Below are 17,778 nucleotides of genomic sequence, written 5' to 3'. Positions count from 1 at the left end.
CTGATTAACTCCCTCCATGCCTGAGCTGACAGGTGTGGTTTCAGGAGTGGTGTTGGTATCTCCTAGATTGTTAATTTTGGAGGGACTTATACAAAGACTCCCTTGCCTGGGGCAGCTCAGGCTTTCACAGTCTCCATGTCAGCCAGGTATTTCTCAAACAGTAGAATATATGCTTAATTTGGGAGTTTACTCTGGATAGGATTGATGATCATCTGGGGGTGTGGGAACTTAATGTACTTGTCTTGTATTGGACAGATTGGTTTAGGCCTATTGGAATGTTTCACTACTGGATAGGTTCCTGATGGCTCTAGGGATTTTCCTGTAACTGTGGCTGGTCAACTCCTTGAATGGGAAAATTGCTCAGGCACTTTAAATGATGCTTTCTCTCAAGTTCCTCATCCTGTCAAGGCTTTGGGGCTTTGAAGTGCCAGGACAAGGACTCAGGGTGAATCTTGGCAGCAGAGCTGTTCCAAATTGAGTGCCTTGGTTGTTGGGCGTAGAGGGAGATTCACTCAGTAGCTCACTGTGACCAATTTGCAAGACACTTTGCTGATAAATTTACAGCCTAGACTCCACATTGATGTACATATGATGTACAGCTTGTGGATGTGGACAGAGGACCACTTGTATTCTTGATCTTTAACAATCATGGATTGTTAAAGCAACTGTGAGAGGGAAAATAATGTCTCTTTGGAAGAGGGTGTGATTCAAAGAAGCAGTGGTGAAACCTTTATTGGGAGTGGGGACAGGGGGGAAAGTCCACTATATGTTGGACAGCCAGTCTTCAATAAACCATTTTTGGGCAAGTTCTTTGAGTGCATGACTCAACTCCAGGTTTTTCTGGATAATGAGACTTATCTGTATTCATTTCAGTCTGGTTTCTAACCCAGTTTTGGAACTGAGGCGGCCTTGGGGGCTGCCTATATGTAAGGAAAGCCCTGGGGTGGGTGCACAGTGGCACTGTGTCGATTATACAATACAGCAGCCACTTTGCACCCACTCCAGGGCTTTCCCACAAAGCTGTGAAGAATAATACTTTCTGCAACTTTTTTCACAGGGGTGAGGCAAGTGCGGTGCATCTGCCACCTATCCCTGCTTCAGAGTCCAAATGAAAGTGTGGCCGGGTGGATGGCAACGCCTTATTGGTCGCTGTCCACCCAGGTAGAGTGCAGGGAGCGGCCGCTGGAAACCCTGCGCTTTTGCTGCAGCATCAGGATCAGCCGCTGCCACCCTGAAGCAGCAAAAGTGCGGGGTTTCGCTCATTGTGACAGCAACTCGCCTCCATATAGGCAGCCCCTTGGTTGCTCTGGGCAGGATCTACATTATTGCTTTATAACGGTTTATAATAGTATTGACAACTGTTGGGGATCATGATACATTCCCATATACCATTTCTAGATCACTTCCCTTGGTTGGGTTTAGGCAGATCATTTTATGATGGTTGCCATCCTGCCTAGAGAGCAGGCCTCAGAAGCTGGTATTGTTTGATTCCATGGCAATTGGCTTAAGGTGTCCCACAGGGTTCACATGACCCCATATACTGTTTAGTATCTATATGAAAGCACCAGGGAAAGGTTTCCAGACATCTGGACTGTGCTGATAATATCACTTTCATTTTCAGCAGCTCCAAAACCTGGCTTTTGTTCTCGCATCTAGTAGGTTTAAAGTAAGTCATTAGTGAATTTCTGTAGCCCTCAGTCCTAAAAACATTTGCTTGGAAACAATTGTTGTTTATTTTAAAGTAAGTGAGCAATCAAGATTGCAGCCCTAACCCTATTTCTAAAAAGCTTGACAGTACAGGCTGAAGATAAATGTGCTGCTCAGGCTAATGCAAAGCTAGTAATTGTAAAGTTCAGCAAATGTTGTCAACTTGCACACATGACAATGAAAAATATATATGACTATTATATATTAATTGTTTCATATATGTATAGTTACATTTTGCCCTGTGAACAAAGTGTGAAAAATTGGCATCTCTACAAACATGACAAAATTAATTTGTTGGTTATGAAGCAGATGTTCATTCTTGTTGTAGGTTCCCCCCCCATTTCACATAGCTGATATGATGATATAAGCAGACTGTTATGATAGCTGCTCATTTTGCATCGGTGCAGTTACATTTGCTGCAGGGTGGATTCCTGCATTGAGCAGGGGGTTGGACTCAATGGCCTTGTAGGCCCCTTCCAACTCTGCTATTCTATGATTCTATGATTCTATGATATCAACTTTGTCCTCATGGTCATAAATCAACAAAAGTTACATAGTTCTTATATTTACTTGAAAGTAAATCCCACTGAGTTCAATGGGACATACTTCCCAATAAATGTGTATAGCAGCCTTCCACAACCTGGTGCCAGATGTTTTGGACCACAGGTCTCTGGATTCTTGACTACTGGCAATTCTGGGTGGATCTGATTGGAGTTGAAATCCAAAACACCTGAAGGGCACCAGGTTGGCAGCCTTAACTACTTTCAAATATATTTCACATGAATACATAGGCTGTGGTCCTATACATAAGTTTATACAAACCTACATGCGATCCCCACTTCAAATACTGCATATAGTACTGGTTGTTGCATCTCAAAAAAGATATTGTAGAGCTGCAAAAGGTGTAGAAAAGGATAACCAAAATTATCATGGGTAGGGGGGAACGCCAGCCCCATGATCATTTTGGTTATCCTTTTCTACACCTTTCCACATGTGGAAAGATTGCAACATTTGGGGCTGAAGGATGTGGAGGAAGTAGCTAGAGATACATTTTAATTCCTCTCTCATAGTACTAGAACCCAGGGTCATCCAATGAAGGTGAACAGCAGGATATTCAGATCAAACAAAAGAAAACATCACAGAGCACATGGTTAAACTGTGGAACTTGCTGTCACAAGATGTGGTGACCAACTTAAATAACATGGGAGAAAAAGGCAATCCATGGGTGCTAGTCTCGGCGGCTACATACTAACTCCAAGAAGCTTTTGAATACCAGCTTGTGGGGAATGACAACGGTTCATGTCCTGTTTTTGGCCACTCTGAGAAAGAGGGTGCTAGTTTTATCTAGCAAGACTCTTCTTATGTTCTAGTCACACATGGGCCATGGACAGCAATGATTACATTAAGGATATATATGTTGTACATGTGCAATGCTGTATCCCCTTTCAATATAAGTCATTGGAAGACTCTCTGCCTTGCATAATCTTGCTATGGGCTTCCTTTGAGAAATTATCTAACATATTTATCTTCCTATCCAGTTATCATTAGATATTTTTGCCTGTTTCCCTTTCCCAGAAGGCCTATATCTTTACATTCCTGCTGAGCTCAAGACTCTTCATTGAGCCTCATGAACTTCTGTCCAGAGTTTGTCACAAGTGCATCGAGCAGCAACAACTGGATGACCCAGTGTTGGATAAGGTTAGTACTTTTGATGATAGAAGGATTTGTTGCTGGGGGGTGGAGCTGGTTGGCATTTGCAAAGGGGTAACGGTGCTAGATTTTCATGGTCCCAGGTCCAGAGGCTCAGCATCACCCAAAAGAGGACTCTGAGCTCAATGAGATACTGGTCATCCCACTCCAGAGAGTATCCTCAGGAACCCCTGACACATCCCCAAAGACTCCTCCCTTCGATCAATCTCAGCCTCTAAGAATGACTGTCCCAAAAGCTGCTCAGATCCCTCAGCAATGGAGGACCTTAAGACTACAAAAAGGAGTATTGTCCCTTTAAGGCTGCAGCCAGTACCCTGTGGGAGGTGGAGCTTTTGAGGGACTTGAGCCGACCAGCCCACCTAAGCCTTTAGTTGCTGCTAGTCAACTGGAGCAGCAGCTCCTTCCACGAGAAACTACCTCAGCCTTGCTAGTCCAGTAGAGCATTTTCTGAGGTGCTAGTTGTCTTGCTGTGCTCTTGTTACTGACCAGACATGACCCTTGCCTTGCCAGCTTCTATCAGAGCCTACTCAAGAATCCAGTTGACTGCTTCCCCCAGGGCCCAGCTTCAGCCAGCCAGGACACAAAGTAGATTGAAGAAAGCTTCTAATTTTACTCTCTCTCTCTCTCTCTCTCTCTCTCTCTCTCTCTCTCTCTGTTTTCCATTTTGATTCCTTGCTGTCTCTATGCATCCATTCCCATGGGGGTGGAAGGGAATTGTTGACACTCAGTGTGTGGCACAGTTACTTTCTAATATAACATCAATGACCCAGAGCAAAGCTCCAGGCACTGGGTGTGTAGCAGTCACTTCAAATCCCCTTCTAACTTCCTTTTCCAGCATGTCTCAATTTTCCCAGGTGGTTTCCCTTCATTTCTTGAAGGCTCTGCTGGTGCCAGGAGGTAGGATTTAAACTGTACACTGTCAAGAGCAGATGTCACCTCAGTGTTGCCTCTCTTGGTTTTGCTTAATGCATTTCCCCTTTGCCTTAGGTATAGTTTGTAACCGCTCTTTCCAGGTTTTCCTGTCCCTGTCAACTCCCCATAGTGGAATGCAATTGACCATTAACCTTCCAATGCATTTAGATATTTCTACTGGGAAGCACTGCTTTATATCTAGCCCATAGAAAAATGTCTTTGTGTCTTTGTTAGGCTATGTTTGCCTAACACAATGCAGGAAAATCATGTAGCTATTGTCTCATTCACTTTTGCTATTCGGCCTTAACGTTGTAGTTATGGTTTTCACCAATACCTATCCCCCATCCCTGTTGAATTATGGAGGACCCAGCATGGACATCCCAAATTACTTCTCTTCACATCTTCATTTTCTGCAGGTGCCAATGGAATTCTTTTTTAAAAAAATGTATCTACAAACACATTCTAGAAACTGGGTTAGAACATATTAGCCCACCCACCACTGCCACGATTTCCATTAGAAAATCAGCAGTGCTTGGATAGCAGATACACTTTTTAAAGCTGAGTGTGGTGGAAGGGAGAAGATTATACATTCCCCCATCTGGCAATTCTGTCATTGAAGATAAAGACTGGTACTAGCTAAGAGTGATAGTCTGCAGTGTTGGCTCAGCTTTCAAATCTTGTAAAAATAAGCCATATTTAGGCTCACAATGCACCCAGAACTATTCAGTCCAGGTGCATTTAAATTACCTTCTTATGACTAACAGCAGATTCTGAAGTTAATTTTGTTGTTATTAACATTTTATTGAAAGTTTATTAATGTTTTATACATAATTCATATATCCTCTTCCACCTGAATCCCCCATTAATCTCCCTGCTCTGCTTATAAATTCATACATATGCACATTTTAAAATGTGATAAAATATAACAGTCATTTAAATTAAATAAATAAGCATTAAAACATATAAGCATATGCATAATCAACTTATAGAATGACTTAGTGAGATATGTGGCTATTTTCAATATATTCCCATTAGCTACTCAACAAAACATTTTATCTCACTCGAGTGTGACCAAGATGGGGTATGCAGATGAGAGGAGGCTTGATTTTTGGCAACTGGGGTCTCAAAGGACAGGGTGTACAGGGTGTACACCAATTCACCCAAAAACATGCAGTCAGATAACTTATAGTTCCATAGGCCTGCTGCACATGGGAACAGTATTGCAGTTACACAGCCAGCATTGAAGCCCTTTGCTTTGCTGTAAGTGAGCAAAGACTGTTTGGCCTAATCTACACCTGCCATTTATCCCAAGGTGGTCACAAGGTCATCCCTGCGTATCCACATGATGCACAGCTGATCCTGGGGTGAACTAGGGATGAGTACTCGGTTCCCCCGGGGTAGCTGTGACTGCTTTTCCCCCATTTTTTCCTGCTGTGTCAGGACCATCCTAAACTCCACAGGATTGGTGCTTGGCATGTTCCAGAGCCAAGTTTGTTGGGGTTTTTTAAAAAATAAATAAATAAAAATCTTACCTTTGTGCATGATTGTGCCCATGCAACTGCGCAAATGTCTCTTCTTTTTTTAAAAAAAATGTTGCCCCTGACTTTTGGAAAACTCGCTGGCATGTAGCCCCTGAGAGACGATCCCAGAAATGGAAAAGTCCATGATCATCCCTCCCCACTCCCCAAAGAGCTGCAGGTGTGGATGAGCCCTTAGAGTATCCAGAGTCATTCTGCACCTCTCCAGAGGTCCTTGCAATATGTAAGCCTTCATAAGGAAGGCATTTACTAAGTAAAGAGCTAGTCAAAGTTATTCTCCCTCTTTGACATGCTCTATCATTCTATTCACATAGGGATAAAAAAAACCAGCAGACAGACATCACCTGCCTCCACCATCTAGAACCTAGTTTGGGGAAAGGAGGGAGCAAAAAGACATGATATGCATTTTCAATGCTCCTCTCTCCAAACAAGAACCTGTCTCCAAGAACTTGTCCTGAATGGTCAAAGGTGTAGTGGCAGAGACAAGGGTAACAGTGGGAGAGAATGGTGGGAGGGAAACCCAGCCGCTACCAACTCAACAGCACACATGGATTTTTCACAGCTTTTTAACTACTGTGTATGAAACTTGCATTGCTTTGAAACCTGTTTTGGCCAAATGCTAAAATAGGCATTTTGTCCAATTTTGTGGGGAAAGCAGGAAGTTTCAATACACACAGTATAATTTTGTTTGATTAGAGGGTGCATTTAGTCCAGAAGCAAGAACAAGACAGTTCTCATTCCCATCTTAAAATACTGAATGTATGCGCTGTTTGAAAATAGGTTGCTTATATTGCACTTAAAATAGTTAAAAACTGGCATATCCTGCAATAATGTACTGTACAGATGTTCTGACTCAAAGTGTATTAGAAGCAGAGAAGAAGAAAAATGTAAGTGGTTTACTGTGGAAATGATTTTGTTAGGTTCAAAAGTAAAGTTTCAGAATAGATTATAGCTGTACAAAATGGAGGAATGCATAACCAAATGTTAAGAGTATCTAAGGTAGGGATGCTTGAAGAATTCAAATTACAGTACTTATTAACTATAGCTACTAGGCTAATATGCAGTTCAGACATAACTATCTGATTTCAGACACCCCGAATGTTCTGTTGCAGTTCTGGGCTCAAAAAGGTGTCAAGCATCATTTTAAAATGCATATTGGAGAGAAAATACATTTAGGGAGCAATCCTATACATGTTTAGACAGAAAAACATCCTACAACTCCCAACATTCCCCAACCATCCCTTAGAGGTACATTGTTTTAGAGAAAATACATTTAGAAATATATGTATATGGCTCGGGTCCAGGTTATTTGAAAGAACGTATTCTCCCTTATGAGCTTGCCCGTGCTTTAAGATCTTCTGGAGAAGGCCTTCTTTCAGTCCCGCCATATTCACAGGTGCACTTGGTGGGAACATGGGAGAGAGCTGCTCCAGTGCTCTGGAACTCTCTTCCCGGGGAAGCTATTCTGGCTCCCTCCTTGATGGGCTTTCGGAAGCAGGCAAAAACTTTTTTGTTCCAGCAGGCCTTTGGAGAATAATCTGGCCCTCCATCTATGTTAATGTCTTATAATTTTTTTGTGTATTTTAAACATTTATGGTTTTGTTCCCACCCACCCACCCAATGTATGTTTTAAACTTTGTAATGCCGCCTTGAGGCCCAGCATTGGGCAAAAGGCGGGATACAAATAAATACTATATATATATATATATATATATATATATATATATATATATCAATCATATTTAAATATGAATTTTCATTCAGAAAATTATCCATCAATATTTTATTTCTAATTTCAGGCACGGATCAGAAAATTTGGGCCCAAAATTCTACAGTTATTGACAGAATGGACAGAAACATTTCCATATGATTTCCAGGAAGAAAAGATGATTGGTTGTTTGAAAGACATTATCCACAGGATAGCTCCATGTGATGAGGTGAGCATGGTAGCATTTAGAGACGTTTGGAGAGCTTCTATTCATTTATTTATTACATTTATATGCACCCCATAGCCAAAGCTCTATCACCAAGAGTTATTCAGTCAGTTCTTCATCATTATCATCAATGACCTTCACTGCTGGGTCCAAATTCTCCTCCAATCAAATTCCAAATTACTTTTTCTGAAAACATCATTATCAATAGTAATACATAGGACAGGTCAGACCTTTTCTTTTTATTTCCACCAAGTAATGTTTTGTTTTATCTGTCAGCCAGCATGTAAAAAAAAAAAAACCCAAAAAAGTTGCCTAGTCATGCTTGACCACTAATAAGTTCACCCAAATGAGCTTATTTGTTGTAGAATTTGAAAAATTGGAAATAGAAAATTGGAAATAGAAATTTCCATTTTAAAAATAAATGTTTCTAGAACATGTGATTCTGGCTTCTAGAATGCACCACTCCAGTGTGTGTCTTAGGCAGTGATTATCAGTCACTGGTGATATGGCCATCTCTCAAGTCCCACTGAAACTCTCAGGCTCTGATAATAGATTTTAAAGGTTGCAGGAAAATATTTTTTATTGGGGAAATACAGAAATAAAGTTAATTTTAGAGAAGGTGTTTTCTATTCTCCAGTTGCTTTTTCTACACATGCAGCAGGTTGCAGTAATAGAACACTGACATGACAGAGGGGACAATATCATTTTTTGGTCATGTAAAAATACCCTGCAAGCAACAGTGAGCACATCAGGAAGAAAGGTTCTGCTAATTATGCTAATTTTGTTCTTAACAGGCATTATTTTAATGTGGGGAAACTTTTGGAGGGTGGCCAGGATGGGGGAGGTTCTGGAAACCAACTTGTAAGACGAGAGTTTGAAAGAGCTGGGTATGTTTAACCCAAGAAGAAAAGATTAAGGAGAGGTGTTATAGCGGTCTCCAAATATCTGAAGGGCTGTCACACAGAAGATGGATCAGACTTGTTCTCTGTTGCTTAAGCAGGTGAGACTAGCACCAATGGATGGAAATTGCAGGAGAGAAGATTTTGAACATTAGGAGAAACATCTTCCTTACAATACAAGCTGTTCAACAGTAGAACAGACTGCCTCAGGAGGCAGCAGGCTCTTCTTTGCTGGATGTGTTTAAGCTGGGCAGCTGTTGTCAGGGATGTTGGAGTTACATCATGCATTGTAGATCCTGCATTGAGAACAGGGTCGGGATATGTGCCCTTCAAGTTCTTTTCCTACTTTTTGATTCCTCACCTGCCATCTGAAGTAGTACACTCCCCATTCTACTGCGTGGGCAGAATGCAATGGGGTGTTTCCGCCCCCACCCCAATTCTCTTCCGCTCCACCAATTCTGTTGCACAAGTGACCACCAGGACCTCTGCAGTGACAGTTTAGTGCTTCCAGGCAATCCGAAACAAGTGGAAATTCTCGTTTCTAGAAGGAGGCAGGTCGCTACAGCTTGCATAAGGGAGTTCCACCGACCTGCCTCCTTCCAGAAATGAGTGTTTCTGCTTATTTTGGGGCTTCCCCTCAGAAGTATTAAATGTCCTTTGTATAAGCAGTGGACCCACTTGCACGGCGGAATTGGTGGGACTCACCACTTGCAGAAGGGAGTAGGCATGGCGAAAAGGAATCACCAAGAGCGCGAGTTCCCTGTTGGATTGTGCCTTCTGTGTGCACCTGGCTGATTTCCCATGTACTCCCCTTTTTACCTTTCTTTGTTCTTTGGCATTTTGCTTAGCAAAGCCAGACCTCATTGTTTTGATCTTACTAATTTTGCCTTATGAATAACTGCAAATTATGGAGAAAACACACACACACATACACACCACATTTAATTCAGGTTGACAAGTCTCCCCATATTTTACAAAACTACTGGGCCCAAACTTTAGCTCATTTTCTGGCATGTTAATTTTTTAATCTATAAACTTTTGAAGCAACTGTAAAGCTGCCAGGAGGGCCAGAATCATTTTAGATTCCCCCTAATTAGTTAGATAGCAAATAGTGAAAACTGAGCTGTGCAACCTTCACAGGAGGAGGGCTTAAAAGGGACGCACATTCTAAATAACAAACTAGAATATATGGGAGCTATGTTCAGATTGGGACCAAGGGTATGGCCAGCATCCAAAAAGTTACTTTAGTCATGCTCAGTGAGAAGGGTCGTTTTTGTTTTGTATTGGTGGAACAGGAGACCATTAAAACTTCCTTCAGTTTCACAAGTGGTTTGCTATGTAGCATGAGAGACTCCTGTTCAAGAAATACAAACCCCAAACTCCCATGGCCACATGGAAATAGTTGCTTGGTTCTAGGTGTATCCCAGCCCAAATAATTGTAACAGTGGAGTGAATACCCTGGTCAGGTTTGGAAAACTGAGCTGATTCTCCCCAAACTTGGAAAATAGGGGTGTGCACGGACTCCCCGCTCCGCCCCGCGGGCCGCTCCGCGCCGCTCCACCCATACCCTGCTCCTCTTCGCCTCGGAGCTCCGGCTCCAAATCGGAGCTCCGCAGTGGAGGGGAGTGGCGCCAGGTAAGGCTGGGAGAGGAGGGCGGGGGGGTTACCGGTCCCTGCCGCCGTCGCCACCCATGCGGCGATGGCAGCAGAGCCCGGTAAGGGACCAAGGGAGAGGAGGGAGGGGTTTTACCGGGCCCTGCCGCTGTCGCCGCATGGGCGACAGCGACAGCGGCAGGGCCCGGTAAACCCCGCTTACCTTTCCGGCGGAGCTCCGGATTGAGGCGAAGGATTTGCCTTCACCTCGATCCTCTTCGCCACGCTCCGCCGGCCCCCCAATCCTCTTCGCCTCCGCCTTAAGGGCAGGCGAAGCCCCCTGCTCCGTTTCTAATTCGCCGGTCCGATTAGAAGCGGAGCACAGCCCTACTGGAAAATACCTCAGGTTGATTTTGAGCCCAATCAGACCTCATCTGGTGGCCACTGGGGTGCAACTGTGTCACTCAGTCCAATCTTCATCCAACCCTCTTTTGCCCCCTCTTTTTTCGCCTGCTTTCCTCCATCTGAACCCTGCTTACCTCTACCCACCGACTTAAGTAGTGCTGCTCTGGCAGCAGCAGCACTGGGATGGTGAATGGCAGAATGATTATGTAGATCAGCTGCTTTGGAGATTTGACATCCTTGTGTGTTTGACACTGAAGTTAATTCAGAAAGAGCAGAATCAATAATGGCACAGGACTCATAAAAACAATGACGAAAAAGCTCATTGTTGATTTGCAACTCTCTAATCATGCCAATGTAACCATGGGAACAGAGGGAAATTCAGTTCCATTGACTGTAGGACGGCTGTCTGGGTTTTGAGACTCTGATGTGGCTATAGGATGATTGACACCTGCTGAACTGGTTTGACACTGGCAGCTAATGAGGGCACCACAGCAACTTCCATCATTAAGAACTCCTTAATAAGGTGGACTCCTGTAAATCATTGATATAGCAATTATTTTTTAAAAATTGCAAAACTCATTACTATTTTTGTTTGTTCGTATAACAGCTTTGTGAGGCAAGTCATTTTTATTTCCATTTTGCAGATGGAGAGCAAAAGCTGAAAGAGAAATTATTTATTTATTTATTTATTTATTTTATTACACTTATATACCGCTCCCATAGCCAGGGCTCTCTGGACAGTTTACAGAAATTCTAAAATTGAGATAAAAACAAGTATACAAAATTTAAAATTCTAAAACACAGAACATACACACATAAAGCATTAAAAACCTAACCTTGCCTAAAGCCACCCAGTGAGACCATAGCAGAGGTGGGACTTGAACCCAGCTCACATCCAGTTTTCTTTATGCACTGCTCTGCCCTGGCTCTCACTGACTCCTCTTTCTGTTACTACCACTGTTTTCACAGGAAGAAAAAGAGGTAACTCCTCTCCTGTAAGCACTTTCAGTTCTCTTCCCATCCTGGTAATGGGAATATTTATGTACATCAGGGACGTGGTCCCATGGCTATTTTTGCAGGGTCGGGGCTGCTGCCACTAAATATGCTGCCCTATGTACTCCTTGATGGCTTGGGTTGAGGGTCTTCTTTTCACTTTCACGTGTGCACTTTCTCGCCTCTGTCCAGATGTCTTCCATCAAAGTAACACTCCGGTTTTGAAGGTACTGCATTTTGCTAGGACTTACAGCACAATCGTACACTTGTTTAGTCAGAATTAGGTCCCACTGTGTTGAATGGGACTTACTCCCAGTTATATGTGCATAGGAGTGCAGCTTTACAGTGCCATGCTATGAATGTCTACACAAAAGTGTGGCCTACTCCTAGGTATAGAGTTGCAGCCTTTTACTCTATTTTTTTGGTTCTAGGAAAATGCAGTTTGTTCTTCAACTAACATGGATGTTGCTATTACCATGTGGAATGCGGCTTTAAAAATGTCATGGGCAGCCTCTACTGGACAGTCAGTGTCTGTGGTATCACTGATAAGTATTGATCAATTGATTTTAGTACTTCAGAGGCTGAGCTTTTCCTCACTGTACCACCACAACAGTCATATAAGCCCTTCAGAAACAATGGAGAGCACCAGCAAGGCCACACACGCCTGCTTCTTCCACAGGGGTACCCTTGTTTGTTCTGAAATGTTCGCTTTTTAATAAATGTATTTTTACTTAGTTCAGTTCTTTGAAAATGTTATCTCTCATTTTCCAGTGCTGGAGTGCATGGCTTCTCTCAGTAGCCAACAGCAGTCTAGATACCCCTAGACAGCAAGATTATTTTCCTCAGGAACTAAAGGCAAAACTGCTGTTGCTGTGCACTGTGATGCTTTGGAAAGAACCCTAACTCACACTGTTCTAGCATAAGTGAGGGGAATGATTAACTGAAGCCCTGTGGTTCTGCAACATTCACAATAAAACGAAAAATTGCACATTAAGAAATCCTAGGAAACAGGCACAAAACAGTGTGAAAAACATCATAAATGCTCTGGGATTATTTTATAATGAACACTGGGTAATAAATGTCATAAAGAAATAAATGTGTGATGTTATAGGTACTACTAAATTACAGAGTGCAAATGAAGTCCTTAAACTCATTCCATGGAAGTATTGTCCACTGAAACAAGAAGGCTTAGGGGCCAATGCATTTCCACTGCACATTTTACTATCTATTTATTTTAAATAAATTTTAAATTACCTTGAAATCAGTTTTAACTGTCATGACTTCCCCAAAGAATTGTAGGACTTGTAGTATTTGTAAAGTTCCAGGGGTCTGAGATTGAGGTCCAGCTTCTTCTTCTCTGAAAAGAGCTTGTAGGCTGAGAGAACTGCATAAAAGAAAGTAAAATCTTGGCTGACACATATGTGTCTGGCTTTCCCATTCTTCCTCTTGAGTATAGCAATATTCCAGTATTTGCAGTCATGGTTTTGATTTGCAATCATGGCTAAATCTCGGTTTGTGTTAACCATGATGTGTACCGGTGCACATATAGTGTGAAATCTTGGGGCCAAACTGGACATGATGACTGAGATGTATGACTGCATCTCTGTCCATTTAAATTATTTAATTGCCAGCTATGAATGGGCTGAATGGGCAGGGGGTCAGGTAAATTTAACCCTTTTCCTTGGCTCCCCCCACCCAAAGCAAACATTTATGAATATTTGAGACAAGGGAAGGAAATTCAAGACAAGAGGGAAGGGAGGCACATTTCCCATCTCCATGTTTATAAACCATAAACTTGCAGGGAGCCAGCATTATGTCTGCACTGGTTTCTTGTGGTTTCTGTCTAGCTCACCTGTCTCAATGAATTACCAAAATATGGCAAATATTAAACCCTGCTTTCTGAGCTTGCTTTTTGTGAAAGGACAGCCTGTAGTTTGCCTCAAACCAGGATCAATAGGAGGAAATCAATACACAAGAAAGAATGTGAGAGAGAGGACCATGGGGAGAAAAGAGAGGACTCATGAACCCGAGGTTCCTCACTGCTTGATCACGTAATGCCGTGCGTTTGACATTATGACTGAACCATCTCTAGGTTTGGATGGGTATCTGTAGTAGACAGAAGGAAACATTGCTGTTACATTGCTCAGAACAAATTTTGGGTGCCTGTAGCAAGCCTCCCATTAGCTATTTGGTTGATCATTGGTCCATTCATATCTCTGGAGTGTGGTTTTTATTTGAATATATGAGCTTCCTCTGTGGGTGCTTTCTTTTTGTGTCCAGATGGCTATGGCTGCCAACCATTAAACAGGTTTACTCCAGTATCTGGCGATCTGAACAAAGAAAGGGGTACAGGGATAATTATTAGAGTTCAAAGGGAGCAAAATGCCCAAGCAGCCAAAAACAGATCTGCTGGGAGTTATTTGAGAGGAAAGAAACCCAGATAAAAAAGACACGAACACTTAGTTCAATCGATGTAATTACAGCATCTGATGTATTTCATATTGAAGCAAGATGGAAGACTTAGGGTAAATATATATTTGCTTATTTGCCCTATGGAGAGAATGTAGTTCTAAGAACTTGTTAACGTTCAGACTATGCTCCCACTGCTTTTAACTAGAGAAGCATCCTGGGCTCTCTTAGAGTTCTGCATAGTTCCTCCTCCCCCCTCCCAAATTACAAGCCAGTCTCCCTGATCAAAATTAGCAATTAATTGAAGGAATAGCTCATAAGGTCCTATTTATGCCATTATCTTTTGAAAGGGAAACATGAAAGAGCCACTGTTTGTTCCATGGTGGGCTTTGTGTTTGTTTGAAGAAGAAAGGGGCAGACCAAATCAAACGTGCCAAAGAGTTCCAGGGTCATCAAATCCATTATCTCCCTCACTGAGAGGAGTTGGGGATGATCTTCTTGCAGCAGTATTCTCCCATCCTTTGTCCTGCACAGCTTCTTGAAACTCCTTGCAGTGCTTACAAAGGTATGTAGCCTACTGAGAAGCATTTCTTTTGCCCAGAGTTGTGATTTGCATTTTGAAAGGGAAGGCTTAATTAAAAACTGAATTCCTAAGCCACCTGCTGTGGCTTGCCATCTTCCTTAAATGCATTTCTGCTTAAGAATAAAGTGTTTTGGTTAACTAGTAAAATATTACTGTTTGGTTTCCACACCAGATGTTTTAAAAAGAAATAGGGTTCCATATGACTTTTTCAGATACAAACCAGCAAAGATTTGTGGTGTGTTTTTAAAACAAATATCAGAGATTAAAACTGTATGGTCATTTGGACCTCAACACTAAGTGTCTCACTGCCTGAGGCAAGCGCATGTGCCGCCCGCCCCTTCCTGGCTTCTAGCTTCATCCCATGTACCTGTTTCCCTCGAATTATCCCTACAGTGTTAAGCTCTCGCTGTTGTTGTTGTTGTTGTTGTTGCTACCGGATGGCTAGATCCTTTGCATACCAGGAAATGGGTTTAAGGGGGGAAATGTAAAAAAAAATAATTAAAAATCAACAGATGATCCAATCTGATTCAAATTTGGTATGCTTAAATCTCTCCTTAATATCGATTACTGTGCCAGTTTTGATGTCTTTATCTTTAAAGCTTACACAGATGTAAGCATTTGTTTAATTTTTCTTCAAATCCTGCTCCTGCGCCCCAGTGGCTGCTTGGAAAACAATAAATGATACACTCGAAAACTAGTCGCAAAATACAGTGAGGCTTTTGCCTTTGAAGGATGCAGAATGGGAGTACTTCACAATAAAAGCAGATTATAAACTGGAAAACTTCGGAGTCCTTTGCACGCAATTCGCAGTGACTACACAGTATAACACTGGTGTGTTAAAGCTCTGAGTCTTGCAAATGCTCAGCTAGCTGGCTGGAGCCCTACAACACCACAGTGAAGGTGTTGAGAGGTGAGGAGGGCACAGTACAAGGGAAATAAGTCAGGCAGTTGCTCCAGAGAGCTCCACAAGCCATTCTCTCCCTGTGGCAAATGCCATAGCAGGAGAGCAACTGGCAGGGCTCTCCAGAGCACCCGCTAGAGGAGGCAGATGCAGGGGGAGGCGGTGCAGTTCACTGCTCCACATCCTAACATGGGCACCTCAGTTTTCCTCATGATAGGTTGCTCCTAATGTTAATTGTTGGACAAGGAAGAGGATATTCCTACTAGAGGGGAAATTTGCAAGAATCTGTTGAATATGGAGTGGTTGTGCCTAGCCACAGCATGCAGTACTTGAGCTAGTAACATTTGTGAGCTTTCTTAATGTAAAAAAGATTCCTTGTGCACCTTTTTGCCTATTCATGGAAAATATTACATGGATATGTCTGTTTTCTGTGGGCACGTGCTTTGTTTATTTATTAATTCATATATATTGCTTCTTATAATAATATCCCTAAGTGGTTGTTCTCCGTGATAGACCCCTTTCTCCCATTGATGAACCCAGGCTCTTATTTTGGCTTACCTGGATACCGCCACATAGTCCAAACTGGGGGAAAGTGAGAAGTACAGGTGTTCTGCAACAGCACCGACCTTATACAGAAGGCCTTGCCTAGCACGCCCTTCTCAAGCCAAGCGCTACCTCTTGGAAAGCCTGAGGAAAGGGTAAAATCAACACAACCTCTCCCCTATATGTGAGGGAACAAGTAAAGGGTTTTGGCAAATAGGTTCTATTAGTGAGGCACTGAACTGCAGGTGTATTGTTAGATGTTTTTACACTGTGTAATATAACAGGTAATAAGTCCAAGCTGACGCATGGTTTGTGGTAACAAAACACAAAGTAACGTTTATTGAAATTTAACAAATCTGCATATTTTTATATTCAAAACAGCAATCCCAAGTCCATTAAAATTCTATCTCTTCTCACTCCAAACACTCTCACGAAGCACAAGCTAGACTAAAACCCCAGACTTCAAACCAAACAAACTTAACTCACAATCTCCTCAGCCAACCTATTTATGCTCCTCCCTCCCCCTCTCTCACAGCATCATCAGCCACACCCACTCAGTCAAACATTCTGCACTCACTAGACATACAAAGTCAGACATACCTAAGGGACAGAAAGGTGGGTATCGCCACAAGTTCCCTTTCCCTTGAGCCACCTCAGAGGAGAAGAGACCTAAGTGGAAGAAATTATTAGAAAGGATTTCTGAGGTGGACCGAGCAACTCAGAAGTAGGTTAGCTGCTGCTCTGGTGGAGCGCCCCGCTCACGATGAGCTGTCTTTATGAGCAAGTGATTCCTAGCCTTGTGGGTGAATACGAGTCTTCACCATGTTTCCAGTAGGAAAAGTGCCTTGTGGACATAACTTCAAGCTGAGCTGTGACACTTGCCAGATCCATTGCCTCTTCCTGGCAGAGTGATGTGTGCTCCACAGTCGTTCTTTTCCAGTTTACCCTGATGATCAGCAATGCATAGCTGCATAATGTATATTGTGGTATACCTCCAGTTGGACGACATAGTCCATGGATCCTCTGTGTGTCTCTGACCTGCCTCACTAGTTGCATTGACCCAGCTGTCAAGTTCCTCGCTGCAAACTTCACTTCTCTACAGTGATTTATGCCCAGATTAGCAGGAGGCTCACAGCATAGCTGTCTGAGGCAGAGATTCAGGCGAGAGTTCTCTTATCAGCACCTTCCTCTCAAACTGTCAAACCTTGTTAAATGCCCTCAAAGACTTATGGTTAATAGAGGCTGTAAATGTTCATAGCCAGGCCTTTATTAAATAAATGCATTTTCCCTCAAGGCAGTCCCTCCCATAATTAGAGCCCTATCTTTATTGGCCAAGAAGAAGGTCCATTAGCTTTCTTTTTTTAAAAAAATACAGTTCAGATTCTGCTACTGGCTTAGGCTAAATACTAAAGATGATTAGCATGCTGCCATGATGTTAATGCCTTTATCACCATTATTTCAAATTGGCATTTAAGCTGAAGTCCTATACACAGATTCCCAGGAAAAAGTCTCACTGAAATAAATGGGGCTTACTTTTTAGTAGACATGTATAGGATTGTGATGTTGGTATGGTAAATATTGTCAATTCTGCATCTTCTCTGACATTGACTTCCATTGCAGGCTAGCAATAATCTGTATGCTTCAACTATTA

The 17,778-nt window shown here is 42.4% G+C and overlaps 1 protein-coding gene across 1 annotated transcript in view; it reads left to right on the top strand.

Moving 5' to 3' along the window:
* RASGEF1C (RasGEF domain family member 1C) overlaps nucleotides 1–17,778 on the top strand; it is a 121,588-nt gene that overhangs the window by 60,699 nt on the left and 43,111 nt on the right. Inside the window, exons 3-4 of the mRNA XM_063120814.1 lie at nucleotides 3,283–3,405; nucleotides 7,667–7,804. Of these exons, the coding sequence (XP_062976884.1) occupies nucleotides 3,283–3,405; nucleotides 7,667–7,804 (261 nt within the window). The remainder of the gene's footprint in view (nucleotides 1–3,282; nucleotides 3,406–7,666; nucleotides 7,805–17,778) is intronic.

Source organism: Elgaria multicarinata, chromosome 3, assembly GCF_023053635.1.
Source record: "Elgaria multicarinata webbii isolate HBS135686 ecotype San Diego chromosome 3, rElgMul1.1.pri, whole genome shotgun sequence".
Lineage (NCBI taxonomy): Eukaryota > Metazoa > Chordata > Lepidosauria > Squamata > Anguidae > Elgaria > Elgaria multicarinata.
The sequence above is the reverse complement of the archived record's forward strand: the minus strand, read 5'-3'. Positions and strand labels throughout refer to the sequence as shown.